This window comes from Pinus tabuliformis, chromosome 1_2, assembly GCF_031772625.1.
Source record: "Pinus tabuliformis cultivar Carrire ecotype Pingquan chromosome 1_2, CPIR1, whole genome shotgun sequence".
NCBI lineage: Eukaryota > Viridiplantae > Streptophyta > Pinopsida > Pinales > Pinaceae > Pinus > Pinus tabuliformis.
This window is the reverse complement of record NC_142298.1, coordinates 589,798,210-589,812,185: the sequence shown is the minus strand read 5'-3', so window position 1 is coordinate 589,812,185 and position 13,976 is coordinate 589,798,210. Positions and strand designations below refer to the sequence as shown.

The 13,976-nt window shown below is 38.7% G+C and overlaps 2 protein-coding genes across 3 annotated transcripts in view; one reads left to right on the top strand and one right to left on the bottom strand.

The window, feature by feature from the left end:
* Positions 1–13,976, bottom strand: part of LOC149207030 (mitochondrial pyruvate carrier 1-like) — a 394,382-nt gene that overhangs the window by 24,802 nt on the left and 355,604 nt on the right. The gene's annotated exons all lie outside the window — the stretch shown is intronic.
* LOC149207031 (uncharacterized) lies at positions 252–2,150 on the top strand. The gene is made up of 2 exons (XM_089396378.1): positions 252–1,206; positions 1,317–2,150. The coding sequence occupies exons 1-2, from the start codon at positions 252–254 to the stop codon at positions 1,910–1,912; spliced, it is 1,551 nt and encodes a 516-aa protein (XP_089252504.1). The 3' UTR covers positions 1,913–2,150.

Below are 13,976 nucleotides of genomic sequence, written 5' to 3'. Positions count from 1 at the left end.
ATGCTGCTCGCTCACCTTATTACCAAGCTATGTGGGACTCTGTTATAGCTGCAGGAAAGGGCTTCAAAGGCCCTAGTATGCATGACTTGAGGGGAGCTCTTTTGCAAAAAGAGATATCTTCCATTGATGAGTATTTGGTTGAGTTTAAAGAGTCATGGGTCAAAACAGGTTGTTCCATTATGTCAGATGGATGGACCGATGGAAAGAACCGCACTATCATTAATTTCCTTGTTTCTTGCCCTCAAGGAACCATGTTTTTGAAATCAGTTGATGCATCTGATAGGGTAAAGGATGAAAGCCTTCTATTTGAGCTTTTGGATAACATTATTCAGGAAGTTGGGGAGCAGCATGTTGTGCAGGTCATCACTGATAATGCCTCAAACTATGTTCTTGCTGGAAAGATGCTTGAGGCCAAATATAAGACCATATTTTGGACTCCATGTGCTGCACATTGCATAGACCTCATGCTTGAGGATATAGGCAAGGTGGAGTGGGTAAAAAACACTGTAGAGCATGCCAAGTGCATTACAAAATACATTTACAACCACTCATGGGTATTGAGCCTAATGAGGAAACACACTGGAGGCAAAGAGCTTGTTAGGCTTGCAATTACGAGATTTGCAACTCACTTCCTCACGTTGCAATGTCTCAATGGTCAACATAGAAACTTGCAGAAAATGTTTTCCTCTGATGAATGGTCTGAATCTCGGTGGGCTCGTAGACCAGATGGAAAAGACACCAAAAAGAAAGTGTTAGACACTTATTTTTGGAAAAGGTCTGTAGAGCTTGTGAAAATTACCGAGCCCCTTGTTAAGGTGCTAAGGTTGGTGGATGGGGAAAGATTGGCCATGGGCTACATTTATGAAGCTATGGATCAGGCAAAGGAGCAGATACGGGCAGCTTACAATGACAGGTTAGCTAAATATGGCCGTATATGGGAGTTCATTGATAACAGATGGAACAATCAACTCCATCGTCCTATACATGCAGCCGGGTATTTTTTGAACCCAAGGTATCACTATAAAAATCGGCTAGGAGATCAGCATGATGGGGAGGTCAGAGTTGGATTGATTGATTGCTTGGAGCGCATGGTCCCTAACCATGTAGACCAGTTGGATATACATAGACAGCTTACTATTTTCAATCAAGCAAGTGGTACTTTTGGCAAAAACTTGGCAAAGATGGCAAGAGATGTGGACCAACCAGGTAAGCAATTCCAATTTCCATTTTGTTTTTCATTTCAAGTTAAAATTGTTTACGTTCTTTACAATTCAAATTATAAACTAAGTTACTAATTATTGTCTTTTTCTTTGCAGCACATTGGTGGGAGTCATTTGGTGGCCAGTGTCCTCAATTGCAAAGGTTTGCAATTAGAGTCCTCAGTCAAACTTGCAGTGCTTCAGGTTGTGAGCGCAATTGGTCTGTTTTTGAGCGCATACACACGAAGAAGAGAAACCGTTTGGAACAAAAACGGTTAAATGATCTTGTTTTTGTGCAATACAACCTTCGACTGAGGAGGAACCAAATGATGAGCAAATCACCTGATCTAGATCCCATTGTGTTGGACGATATTGATCCAACATCAGAATGGGTGGAGGAGACTGAAGATCCTGTGTTTGAGGCTGATTTTGATATCGACATGGCTTTAGCGGAGGATGAGGCAGATTATGTGGCGGCATCAGAACCAGGATCAGTAGCGGCATCAAGGAAAGGCAAGGAACCAATGGAAGGCACTAGTCGTGCAGGTCGACAAACTCGTGCTTCCATTAGGTCCACTTCTATTGTCATTGGTGGCATTGATACTGATGTTGCAGATGAGGCAGAGGCATCCTCAGACTCTGAACCAGATGATGTCTATGTAGCTCCTGATGATGATCATGTGTCTAGTAGTGGTGATGGACTTGATGATTGATCATGTGTACACTGTAGACTTGTAGTAGGCCAATGGCCTCATAGCTTGCAGCATTGTTTTTGGACTTTATAGGCCATTTAGAGCCTCATTTCTTATGTATTTTGCTATTTTGTCGATGATATGTATTGCACTCGGTGCCATTTTGATATATTCACCTTTGCATGGTATATAAATGAGCAAACTTTGCATATTTTGTCTCTATTGGCTTGGAATCATGGTTTTACATCTTAAAAATAGTTTTGTTTCATTAAAAATTAATTATTTAATGTATTTTTTAAAAACCGGTTCGTTTAGACCAAACCAGTCCCTTAGACCGGTTCCGGTCGGTAAACCGGTTCATTAGGTGGACCGGTTCGGTCACCGGTTCCGGTTTTAAAAACACTGACTTGGAGAAGATACCAGAAACACCAGAGACACTTGGAGAATTTGATCTTCCAGAGTAGCGCCAGTCAGTTGCCATAGAATTCGAGCTTTAGTGAGGACCTGAGACAATGAGGGGCAGACACAGTGATCCAGAGGAAGTTTTCCAGATCTGGAGAGGCAGCAGCAAGGAGGCTGAGTTATTCCCAGTGAGGCAACATAGAGGATTGCGTACTACGTAGTTGCTTCAGAAGAGAAACTCAATTTGACTAAAGGAAAAATCGTTTTCAGTTCCAAAGGCCGAATAGAGGTTCCAAAGTGCCAGAGAAGTGATTTCCTCGGCAGAGATAGGCAGAGCGACTTCATCAGAGGCAATTTCAAACCAGACATCATAGGGCCAATGTAAGCACTACACAGAGGCCAGCGTGAGGGTTCGAGGAGGACGAGTTTGTGAAGGAAAGTTGTGATGGGATTGCTTGTGGAAGAAGGGTAATTCCCTTTAATAATTTTGGCCAAATTTTCTCGATGTTTGGATTTCCAGTTGGGCATCCATTGGTTGTACTCATATTTCATTGCTGCATAATAATAAAATCCTCATTTGCTGCATCGACTTTCCCAAATTGGGTTTTTCTAGGGATCCAAAAATAACGGCGTCATTTTTATTGTGTGTGCTAGTAATTTCTCAATTTCCAATGCTATTATTTATGCAGTATTTTATTTGTGAATGTTGCAATGTGATTTATTAAGTATTTTTCGTAGCAAATAAATTGTTAAAATTAATTAACAATTAGAAAAATAATTTCCAGTTGCTGCAATAGGATTTTAGTTTTGAAATTTTCACATCGTATCAGAGCTTCAGTGGTCAGCCGGGAAGCTCAGAAGTGGAGGAGAGAATTTTTCCACTCAGAGGGAGCAACAGGATGAAATTCCTAGAGGTTGCGCAGTACCTAGATTGGCAGTTCGAATTGCTATTGGAAAGAGTTCGATTTTCAGTTGCAGGCTTGTAGAAAATTCGAGTTTCCCAGAATAATGATTTAAACAATTAGAGGTAGCAACCACAACTCATATTTTCGCTGAGTGGATTTCTGGTTGGATGTAGAGGGTTTTGCAGTTGCAAAATCAACATCAGGGGAAGAGAAAAACACACACAACAGAGGTAAAATTTTTCTCAGGGAACTTCGAGTCTCGGAAGTTCGATTTTGCAAGGCAGATTGGCAGTAGCTGCTAGCGGATCCACACATTCCAGAAGGGAGTGTGAGTAGTAGAGCAACAACCAAGTAGAGAGAAAGAAGGAGTTTTCGACAGATTCAGAGATGACCACAACAGGGCTCAGAGATCAGGACATGTTGGAGGGAGCCTCCAACTAAGTCATCTAGAAGGCTAGGATGTCCTTCCTTCTGGATGAACATGGCCTGAAGACCTATGCAGATAATGTGGTAGCAGTTCCCCAAGACCCCAATCAACAGAAGGAGTACAAAAGAGAAATGGCTAAGGCAAAGAGGATGATTTTGGATGGTGTTTGAGATCATCTGGTCTCACATGTGGCAGACAAGGGAATGACCAAGGAAATGTGGGATGTTCTTTCTAAGCTATTTCAGAGTTCTTCTGAGCAACAAAAGATGTTTCTCCAGGAGAAGCTAAGGAACACCAAAATGTAGAAGGGCGAAAGCATAAATGCTTTTCTCACTCGGATTCAGGAGGTTCAAGATCAACTGTTAGCCATTGGGGAGGCACCCCAACCCACAGAGCTTGTACAATTGGCACTGAATAGTGTCTCAAAGGATCGGCAGGTATTTTTCCAAAGTTTCTTGGGCAGCGATACCTTGTCGAAGTGGGGATAGGATGTGGTCTGATCTACAACAGGAAGATTTGAGGAGGGCTCCATTGAAGAGTATCATCAGCAACAACAACAACAAGGGACCAAAGAGTGAGGAGGAGAATGTGGCCCTAGCATCCAAGGGACCTAATCAGGGGCAGGGGGAGCAGAAGAAGAAGAAAAAGGACCTGTTGAAGGTCAAATGCTTCAGGTGTGGCGAGTTTGGCCACTACAACACTCAATGTCCTCGCAGGAAGAAGGACAAAAAGGAGAAGTAGGACTAGTAGGAAGCATCAGCCGAGATTGACACTTTGTTCTATAGGTTTGAGGAAGACTTCGCGATGATGGCATCCATACCTCCCGGACTGAGGTGGGGTGACTTGGAGATGTAACCCCAGAGAGCTACAGAGATTGGGTAGTGTACATTGAGGTGCCCTCCTCATGGATCATTACCTGGCTATGGGGGGCCACAGTATTCGGTAGCAAGATGGATCAATGGCAGTTGATGCAGTTAGTACCAAAGTGACAGTCGCAGACTAGTGGCAATCAGAGGATGAGGAGCACAGTGCAGTGTTGACAGTAGAGCAGGTGGCTCAAGGAAAAGTTGGTAGCAGTGCAGATTCTTTAGTGACAGTGCAGATGCTAGTAGCAGTTAGAGACTCGGGAGACAAATGCATCATACTGAACATAGTTGATTCAGTATTTTGGATGCTTCTTAGTTGCAGCAACAACAAATGAGAGGGAGTTGCAGTGCAGATGCAGAGTTGGCAAAAGTACAACAGTGTCAGCAATAGCACAGATGCAACATCAGAGTTGCGCAATGGGCTACAACAGCCAAACATCAACATCGTGACATAGGTGATACAAAGACAGGAGGTTGTGGCAGAATGTGCAGCAATAGAGAGAGAACACAGTCCTCTCTAAGAGGGAGTATTAATTTCTGTAGCATCGGATGTGTTCTAGCCACGAAATTTGTTGTAGAGGCTAAAATACATGAGATCTCCAAAACCCATAAATCGTTTATGGAAATTCCACCTAGAGATGACTTAATTAGATTATTAACCAATTTTTAAATATTTCCTAAGTCCAAACTTAGGCAATATGGTTAATTAATCATAATTAATTAAGTCAAGGTGAGAATTCTTTATAGACTCACATGGATTGATCCAGAAATGGTCTGACCCATCGATTAAGATTTAATCTTGGTCGTTTGAGTCCCAACACGAAGATATGAGATGGGATCGATGGGCACTTGGAGAAGACACCAGAAACACCAAAGACACTTGGAGAATTTGATCTTCCAGAGTAGCAGTAGTCAATTGCTAGTGAGTTCGAGCTTCAGTGAGAAGTAGAGACAATGAGGCGCAAAGATGGTGATCCGGAGGAAGTTTTCCAGATCTGGAGAGGTAGCAGAAAGGAGGCTGAGTTATTCCCAGTGAGGCAGCGAAGAGGACTACACAGTTTCTTTAGAAGAGAAACTCGATTTGGCTGAAGGAAAATATTTTTCATTTGTACAGGCTGGATAGATGTTCCAGAGTGCCAGAGAAGCGATTTCCTTAGCAAAGACAGGCAAAATGACTACATCAAAGGCAGTTTTGGCCTATACATCATAGGGCTAGCATAAGCACTGCGCAGAGGCCAACGTGAGGGTTCCAAGAGGAAGAGTTTTTGAAAGAAAGTTGTGTCGGGGTTGCTTGTGGAAGAAGGGTAATTCCCTTAAATAATTTTGGCCATATTTTCTTGCTATTTGGATTTCCAGTTGGGCATCCATAGATTGTACTTAGATTTCACCGCTGCATAATAATAAAACCCTCATCTGCTGCACCGGTTTTCCCAAGTTGGGTTTTCTGGGGACAATTGTCCAAAAAAACGGTGTCATTTTTATTGTGCGTGCTAGTGATTTCTCAGTTTCAAATGCTATTATTTCCACAATATTTTATTTGTGAAGGTTGCAGTGTAATTTATTCAGTATTTACCATAGCAAATAAATTGTTAAAATTAATTAACAATTACAAGAATAATTTCCAATTGCTGCAATAGGATTTCATTTTTGAAATTTTCACAGGAAGGTCATGCAATTGACCTGGGAAAGCAAGGGGAGCATACCTAGCAACCATAGCTACCTCAAACGAAGTTGAAGTAACTACAATGCTAGGGATTTGAATAGCAGATTAAAATGGAACATAAATTGTTGTAGTAGCAATCAAAGGAGTAGTAGTATGAAATATAACAAAAGTAGATGGAGCAGAAAAAGGTGGAGTAGGGAAAGGAAAAGTGACAGATTTGGACAAAGCCAATTGTAGCTCCTGAACAAGGTATTCCAATCTTCTTTCTCTCAAAAACTTAATTGGATCGATATGAGTAAGAGTGCTTATGTATTCCAATTGTTGTTTGAGCCTAGAGATCAAACTACTCCAAAAAATATCTCGATCTTGTTGTGATAAACTGGGCTCTTGAGGAAAAAACTCTTAAACATAAGACTTAAATCTTCTTTCATCAAATATTGTGTCTAAAAGATCAGATTCTGACTTTGATCTAAACAAAGTCTGCTCAAATTTTATATCAAATTGGATATCTTCTATGGACTTAACCTCTTTTGGTAAAGAAAAGGATCTTTCTAACTGAACAGTACTTGGTTCTCTTGTTGATCTTTTATTCTTGAAAAGCTTCTTTGGACTTGAAAGAGGCTCTAGTTAATCAAGATCAGGATGTCTCCTAATGTAAACTCCTTTATGAGCCAAAACTTCCCAGTGGAATCACCTTTCAAATTGTGGAGTCACCAAGTGAATGATGCACAACTAGATTATGACTGATCATTTTTCACCATCAATGATCATATCTAGATCTTTGTCATTCTTTCCTAGGGAATATTTAACCTTCGTTCCCTGGAAACGGTGCCAAGATGTTATCACTCAGAGATTTTCTTGGATGTGGGAGAAAACTCTTAAGGTAACCTCAAACCGCTTTGGGATTGAAAGTCGACCTTTCAATCTAGAAAGGGATTTCTCCTTAACTCTGCTACTCAAGGTCACAACAATAGTAGGTCACTAATATGCTCATTGGCCAGATTTAACATCTAACAGTGATGAATTTAGTTTGGAAAGAAAAGAAAAGGGACCATTGGGCATGGAGTCTTTGACAGAAATAGATATCTACTAGTCACATGCCACACGAAGAGATCTAAACAAAGGCAAGATAGATCATGATTTCTTAGACAAATTATCATCAAGGTATGGTAAAATACTATAGAAAATAAACATCAAAATAAAGCAGTATGTTTCTTGCAATGATATTTAGGTTGAAAAAACAAATAAGTATATGAATAACATGAACCTGAGCATTCAAAACGAATTCTAATTTATTCCTCTTTATCCCAACACTGAAGATTAATGGTCAAAGTCTTGACTAAGGAGAAAATAAGCACAACAGAAAAATAGACAGGAAATCATTCACACATGAATCTCTGAAATTGCACATATAATACTGCTTATAGAAAAATATATTAGTCTTCAAAGTCTACAGCGATACACAAAGATTTGTATTTTTTTCAAAAATTCCAAACCCTTAGTTCTCTTTCATAATCGACTTTATAGAACATTTACAAATTGTAACCATGTTTTTAGGAAACTTTAATTACAAAGTCTCAAATATCTACGTAAATATCTAACTAGGATCAAATACATTATATAAGGATTTCCTTGATGTACTGTTTTCTTAGTCATAAAACAAGATGATAAGATGTTGTATCTAGAAGCTGAGTTGTAGCTGAAAAACTGGCTGAAACTGAGGACAAAATCACCCGCTGATACTCTGCAATGAAATTTGGAAGTGCTATGTTTTATCCCACAAAACCTTCTTTGTCTTTGTCAAAACAACAAAATCACCACATATCTTGGATTGGGACATCAAAAATTGCCACTTGGATCGTGAATCCATCCTTCAAATATGCTTTGTCTGCTCCAAACCCCTTATCGATGCCTCAAAACATAGTTTTTTTCCAGTCGCTGACAAATTAATTGGCACATATTTATAGGATAAAACACCGTGAACTGCTGCCAAATTAACTATCAATGCTCGCTCAAAATAGAACAAAAATAGCGCTGACAATTTAACTGTCAATGCTCTGTCAAAACATTTTCAAAAAGAACGTTGACGAACTAATGGTCATCACTGTGACAAAACCCTACTTGAGTTTGTTTGCGGCCTCCAACATTACTTGGTTTCTGTTTTTGAATCCTCTTGGCCTTCGGGCCGGGTTCTTTCCTCTTTTGACCTTTGTGCTTCTTAGAGCTAGAAGCCACCTCCCTGTTTATCATTAGGTCCCTTAAAGGTGTGTCATCCACATCAATCACCTGATTTTCTAGGTTAGGGTTCTGTTTGAGTTTGAACTTAAGCCTTAGTTTGTTTGTTGGCCTGGTATGAGGCTTTTTGACCCCATAGATTTCAGCTAGAGTGGGTTCATTCAAAATCTCTGTTTCCTCTGTTTCAGGATGACCCTCCCCTATTTCAGTAGGTTGATCATCTGCAACTTTCACATGTTGTTCTAGCAGCTCAAGAGATGGTTCTCGAGGAGGAGATAGGGTTTTTCCTTTGCAATCCTTTTACTTTTTCTTTTGTAAATCCTTTTAAACATAGGGACTAGAACAAGGCTTTCTGACTGCATGCTCAGGGAGGCTTTTCGTTTGCTTCTGCAAGTAGTTGTCAATCCTACCATACCATGCCCTAGGAGCCTGCTTGAGTCCATATAAAGCTTTCTTCAATTTGCACACATGAGTGTGCCTCTCATGAGTCTCAAAGCCCCCTGGTCGTTCTATGTGCACTTCTTCCTCTATCACCCCATTCAAGAAGGTTGTCTTGACATCCATTTGGTGAATCTGCCATCCCATCTGAGCTGCTAGAGATATACCTGAGCGGATAGAAGTGTATCTAGAAATTGGGGCGAAGGTCTCCTCATAATCTATCCCTTCTTTTTGTGCATATCCCTTTGCCACGAACCTAGCTTTGTACTTTTCCACACTGCCATATGCCGCATATTTCATATTATAGATCCATCTAGAACCTACAATTGATCTATCTTTTGGCCTTGACACTACCTCCTAAACATCATTCGTCAAGATAGAGCTATACTCTTCTACCATCGAATCTACCCACACCTAATGTTGTTTGGCCTCCTGCAAGCTAAAAGGTTTTGCAACCTAAGCCACCAATGCTTGGTATCTGTCAGGCTATCTGCGTTGTCTTTTGCTCGTCCTAGGAGTTCCAATAAACTCCTTTGCATCTCTCAATGTTTGACGAACCTCTCTGCTGGCTCAACCATTAGTTGTGGCAGGTTCTGCCAACTCCTCCTCATCCTGTCTCTGCTGCTCCATCTGTTGACAACTTCTCAGATTTCTAGCACCTGAGGAAATATTGGTGCTAGTCACAATACTTGATCCTTGTGACTGTCCTCCTGCCTGTCCCACTGGTTGCCCCTGTTGCTGGACCAAAGGAGCTTTTGCTGACTGATTTTGATCACCTGCAAGCATCTCACGAGATCTCCTGAAAGCTCGGTCCTCCATGAAATTCACATCTCACCTTATTACTATCTTCCTATTGCTAGGAATGTAGATTCTATATTCCTTTGAGGTTTCACTGTACCCAACGAAGAACCCCTTCTCTGCAGTTTGATCCAGTTTGGTCCGTTTATCATTTGGCACATGGCAATAACCAATGCTGCCAAAAATTATGAAGTGGCTAACTTCAGGCTTCTTCCTTGTGAAGACTCCTTCTGGCGTTTTCTTCCCAAATGCTCTATGAGGAGTCCTATTCTGAATATATACTGCCGCGTTACATGCTTTTGCCCATAGAAATATGGGTAGATCCTGGTCATATAACATAGCCTTTGCAGCTTCAACAATAGTTCTGTTTTTCCGCTCCACTACACCATTATGGTGTGGATTATATGGAGTTGTCCATTCTCTCTTGATGCCTTTCTTCTCATACAAATCTATGAAGTCCTTATCAATATATTCTCCACCATTATTTGACCGAAGCACCTTGATCTTCTTCTTTGTTGCATTCTCCATGAGAGCTTTAAACTCTCTGAAACAATCGTAGACCTCATCCTTGGTTTCAAGAAGTAGATCCAGGTTTTCCTAGAATGGTCATCAATAAAGGTGACGGAATATTTGGCACCACTGAGAGCTCTAGTGGACATCGAGCCACAAATATCTGAGTGTATGAGTCCTGTTATCACCCAAAGTGTACACCAAGGGCCACAATGCTCAAGGACAAAAGCTGTCACTGTAAACTTTGTCCACTCTATTCTAGCTATCTCCTAGGCAAGCTAAGGGGGGTAGTCCCTAAGAGGTGAAAGATGGATGATGAAGGAAAACTTGTTGGGAACCAACAAGTTCTAGGAGATGCACTGAAAGATATCTTATTAACTTGAATTAAATTAGATGCATGCAAGATTAATTAAGCAATGTTTAATATATTCAATTAAATTTAGACAAACCAAATTTAAAGTTATGAGACTAGTACCTTTAAATACAATGCTGAGAAAGAGAAGACTTGCAAGATAAATGGTTCACCAAGTAACAAGATGACAAATATTGTTTTAGATGGATTATCGACTAATTTATATGAAATGCAAGATGAAACGAGATGTTAAAGACTTATGCACTTAGGTTATGATTTACTCTGAGCTAAACGCTAAGTACTTAAACGAAAATTTCAATGAAAATCCCAATTGTGCAGATGCTCAAAATACTCAATTTAGGAAACGAAGATATACAATTTTCCACAAGTCCACGATAAAGTATTCAATAGAAATACTGATCACAATTACTTGAAAATTCTCAAAATTAAATATGCAAGAAATATCCAATAATTCAAGTAAAGAACTCCACACTTAGAATTAATTCAACAATGAGTGCTCTTAATAGATATCAAGCACTAAAATATTTAAAATCCAATGCCAATGACCATGAAACTTAGTTGAAGCATGCAAAAGGCTTAAACACTTAAATTTCAAAAATTAATTACTAGGAAAAACCAAGAAATTTAAATGCTAATCAAATAAATACTTCTTCAAGCAATTATGGAATTAAATGATTTTCTTAAATAACTCCAATCCAAAAAATATTTTTTTCTTCTATAGTCAAACTTAGAAAAAAATTTTAAAAAATTATATTTGCCTTGACTATAGAAAAACTTAAATTTTTACCCCACAGATTTTTAAAGATTATAGGGCCAAAAATAAAAACCCTTATAAAAAAATTCAAAAAAAGGAACTTAAGTTTAAAAACTTATGTCATACTTTTATTAAACTTAATGTGATAATGTTTGTGAATGGAAAATTTTTAAAGAGGCCAAAATAAATCTTTTTAATGTGAATATATATATTTATTAAAAGGCAAAAATTTAGTTTTTTTTATGAAAAAGCAAAATTTAATTCTTTTAATGGGCCAAAGGCCACGTAAAAAAAATTAAATCTAAATGTGAAGGCAGATGAACAATGAAGCTAAGTCGAGAGAGTAAAAGAAAGGCGCTAGGGTTGAGAGAGATGTATGCAGGCTCGAGTGGCGTTCGAGAAAGATGAGATGCAAGTAGAGGAAAGGAGGCAGAGGAAAGGGATGCGGGCTAGGCAGGGAAGTAAGGAGGAAGGACAACGAAGGGAGATGAGACTGCACGTAGAGGGAGCTAAGGTCGTGGAAGGGAAAGGAGAAGGCTGCAGGAACTAGGACACATGAAGGGAGAAAGAAATGCGGAAGAGGGAGTAGCAGAGAAGCACGGGAACGAAAGAGGGAGCAGCGGGGAGGTAAGGAAGAAAGGGTATGCGGACATGAGGGAGAAGCAAGGGCCGCGGGAGAGAGAAGACAGAGATGAGGGCTGTGTAAGGGAAAACACAAAGAAGAGGGGAAAACACAGAGGAAATGAGGGCTTCGAAATGCAGAAAACGCAGAAAAAAGGAGCTGCAAGGAAAGAAAATGCAGAGAGAGCTAAGGATCCCACAAAAAAAATTAAATTTTACTTAAAAAATATATATTTTGCCCAATTTTTTTTTGTCTCAAACTGATATATTCCTGCTTCGAATTGTTCCCAGAAATTACTATGTAAACCTCAGATCTGAACCTTTAAACAAGTGATTTAATCGCTTGAACCCTACACACAAAAGTTTGAGGCTAGATCTTGCCCTCCAGGGCCTAGAGCTGCCTCAAAACCGCAAATTTCTTTGATGTTTCAAATCTAAACCTGCACAAAATAAAAACTCAAGACCCACAACATATACACAAATCTAAAACAAAAACCCAAATCCCAAGTTAGAAAACTAAAAATAAAAAAAATTGAATTTTTCAAATCTATACACTTAAATTACAGATTTATCAGATCTGAGGAGTATGAGTCCAACTCTGCTTCCAAAACTGTAGATTTGAGACTCTTTCTAGTTAGATCTAACAATTTAGCACGGTATTTTGAAGATAAATAATTTTTTAAGTTTTAGGTAATAGCTAGGACACCCTTGCAAGATATAATTCGTTAGATAATCTAGGAATTTTAATCTAGATAGCTCTCCAGATCTTAAGTTTCGGGAGTCGGCTAGTTCAACCAAGAACTTCCCCAAACGCCCAAAATTTCTGAATCAAATGATTTCTGCAAACTTATAAAATAAGCCGTTAAACCAATAGAGGTATAAAATAACTATTAAATCTTTAAATATTAGGAATACCTGCTGATCAATTAAAAATATTAATGTTACCTTAAAACTTAACAACCTAAGCAAGATACCTGTGCAATAGATTGATCTACAAGATCTATTAACCAACAACTTCTAAATAAGATCAACAAAACTTTAAATACAAGTTACCATAAAATACCGCAGAGGAACACTGCATCAAGTAAAACCCCAAAGACTTTACGTTGTATTATTCCATAAAAGTTTACAAGAGCTTCAAGAGTTAGTACACGAGTCAATGATCAGATCCTTTTGAATGACAAATGACCTCTAATTTATAGATTAATTCTCCAACACCTAGTTGGCTTGATTCCCGTCAAAGTAATCTCGACCGTTGAAAAATATTTAATTATGTTTTAATCTCCTTCATCAAAATTATTTTATTTTTTGAGGAAAATCGAATTTTTCATTTAATTGAATTTCAATCAACTCAAAATTAATTATTTTGAGTTGATTTCCTCAAAAGTTGACTTTGACTTAACTACCAAGGCCCAAGGGTCCAAAATCTCTTGAAATTTTCAATATTCCCTTGGTCAGGGACCTCCAAAAATTAATTCTTCTAAAACCCACAAATTTTTTAATTTGGAGAATTAATTTTTCCTAGGACTTAAAATTAATTAAATTTTTGGCTTATAATTTTAATTTATTTTTGCCAGCAAATTTAATTAATTGACTCGTGAGGGGATTAATAATTTTTCCAACCCTAAAATAATTTAGCCATGGTGTTTAAATATGAGGGACCATGCACTAAAATATTTTTTACATCAAGATATTACAATTTAATACATGAAGGAGGAACACCCATTCGTTATAGACCCTCAATCATTTACCCAATTTTACGATTCAAATATGATCTAGTAGACCAAGTAATTTGTAATAAAGCAATTTAGCTAACTAGCTTAAATTACTCCCAAATTACTTTACAGAAGACTCGACTAGAACACTAGGACTTATTTAAAATCTTGACGACAAAATCCACCCTAACTTTGGGGTGAGGTTAGAGGGAAAAAATCTGTTGATCATCTGTGTTTAGAAACACACATGAATGAGTGAGACAAAAAACCTCATAAAATAGAAATCGTCACCAAAAAGGTAGGATTACCTAGGTTGTTACATACATAGATGGTCTTACTAGGATCGTTTACATTATAAACTTGCAGAATGGGTTGACA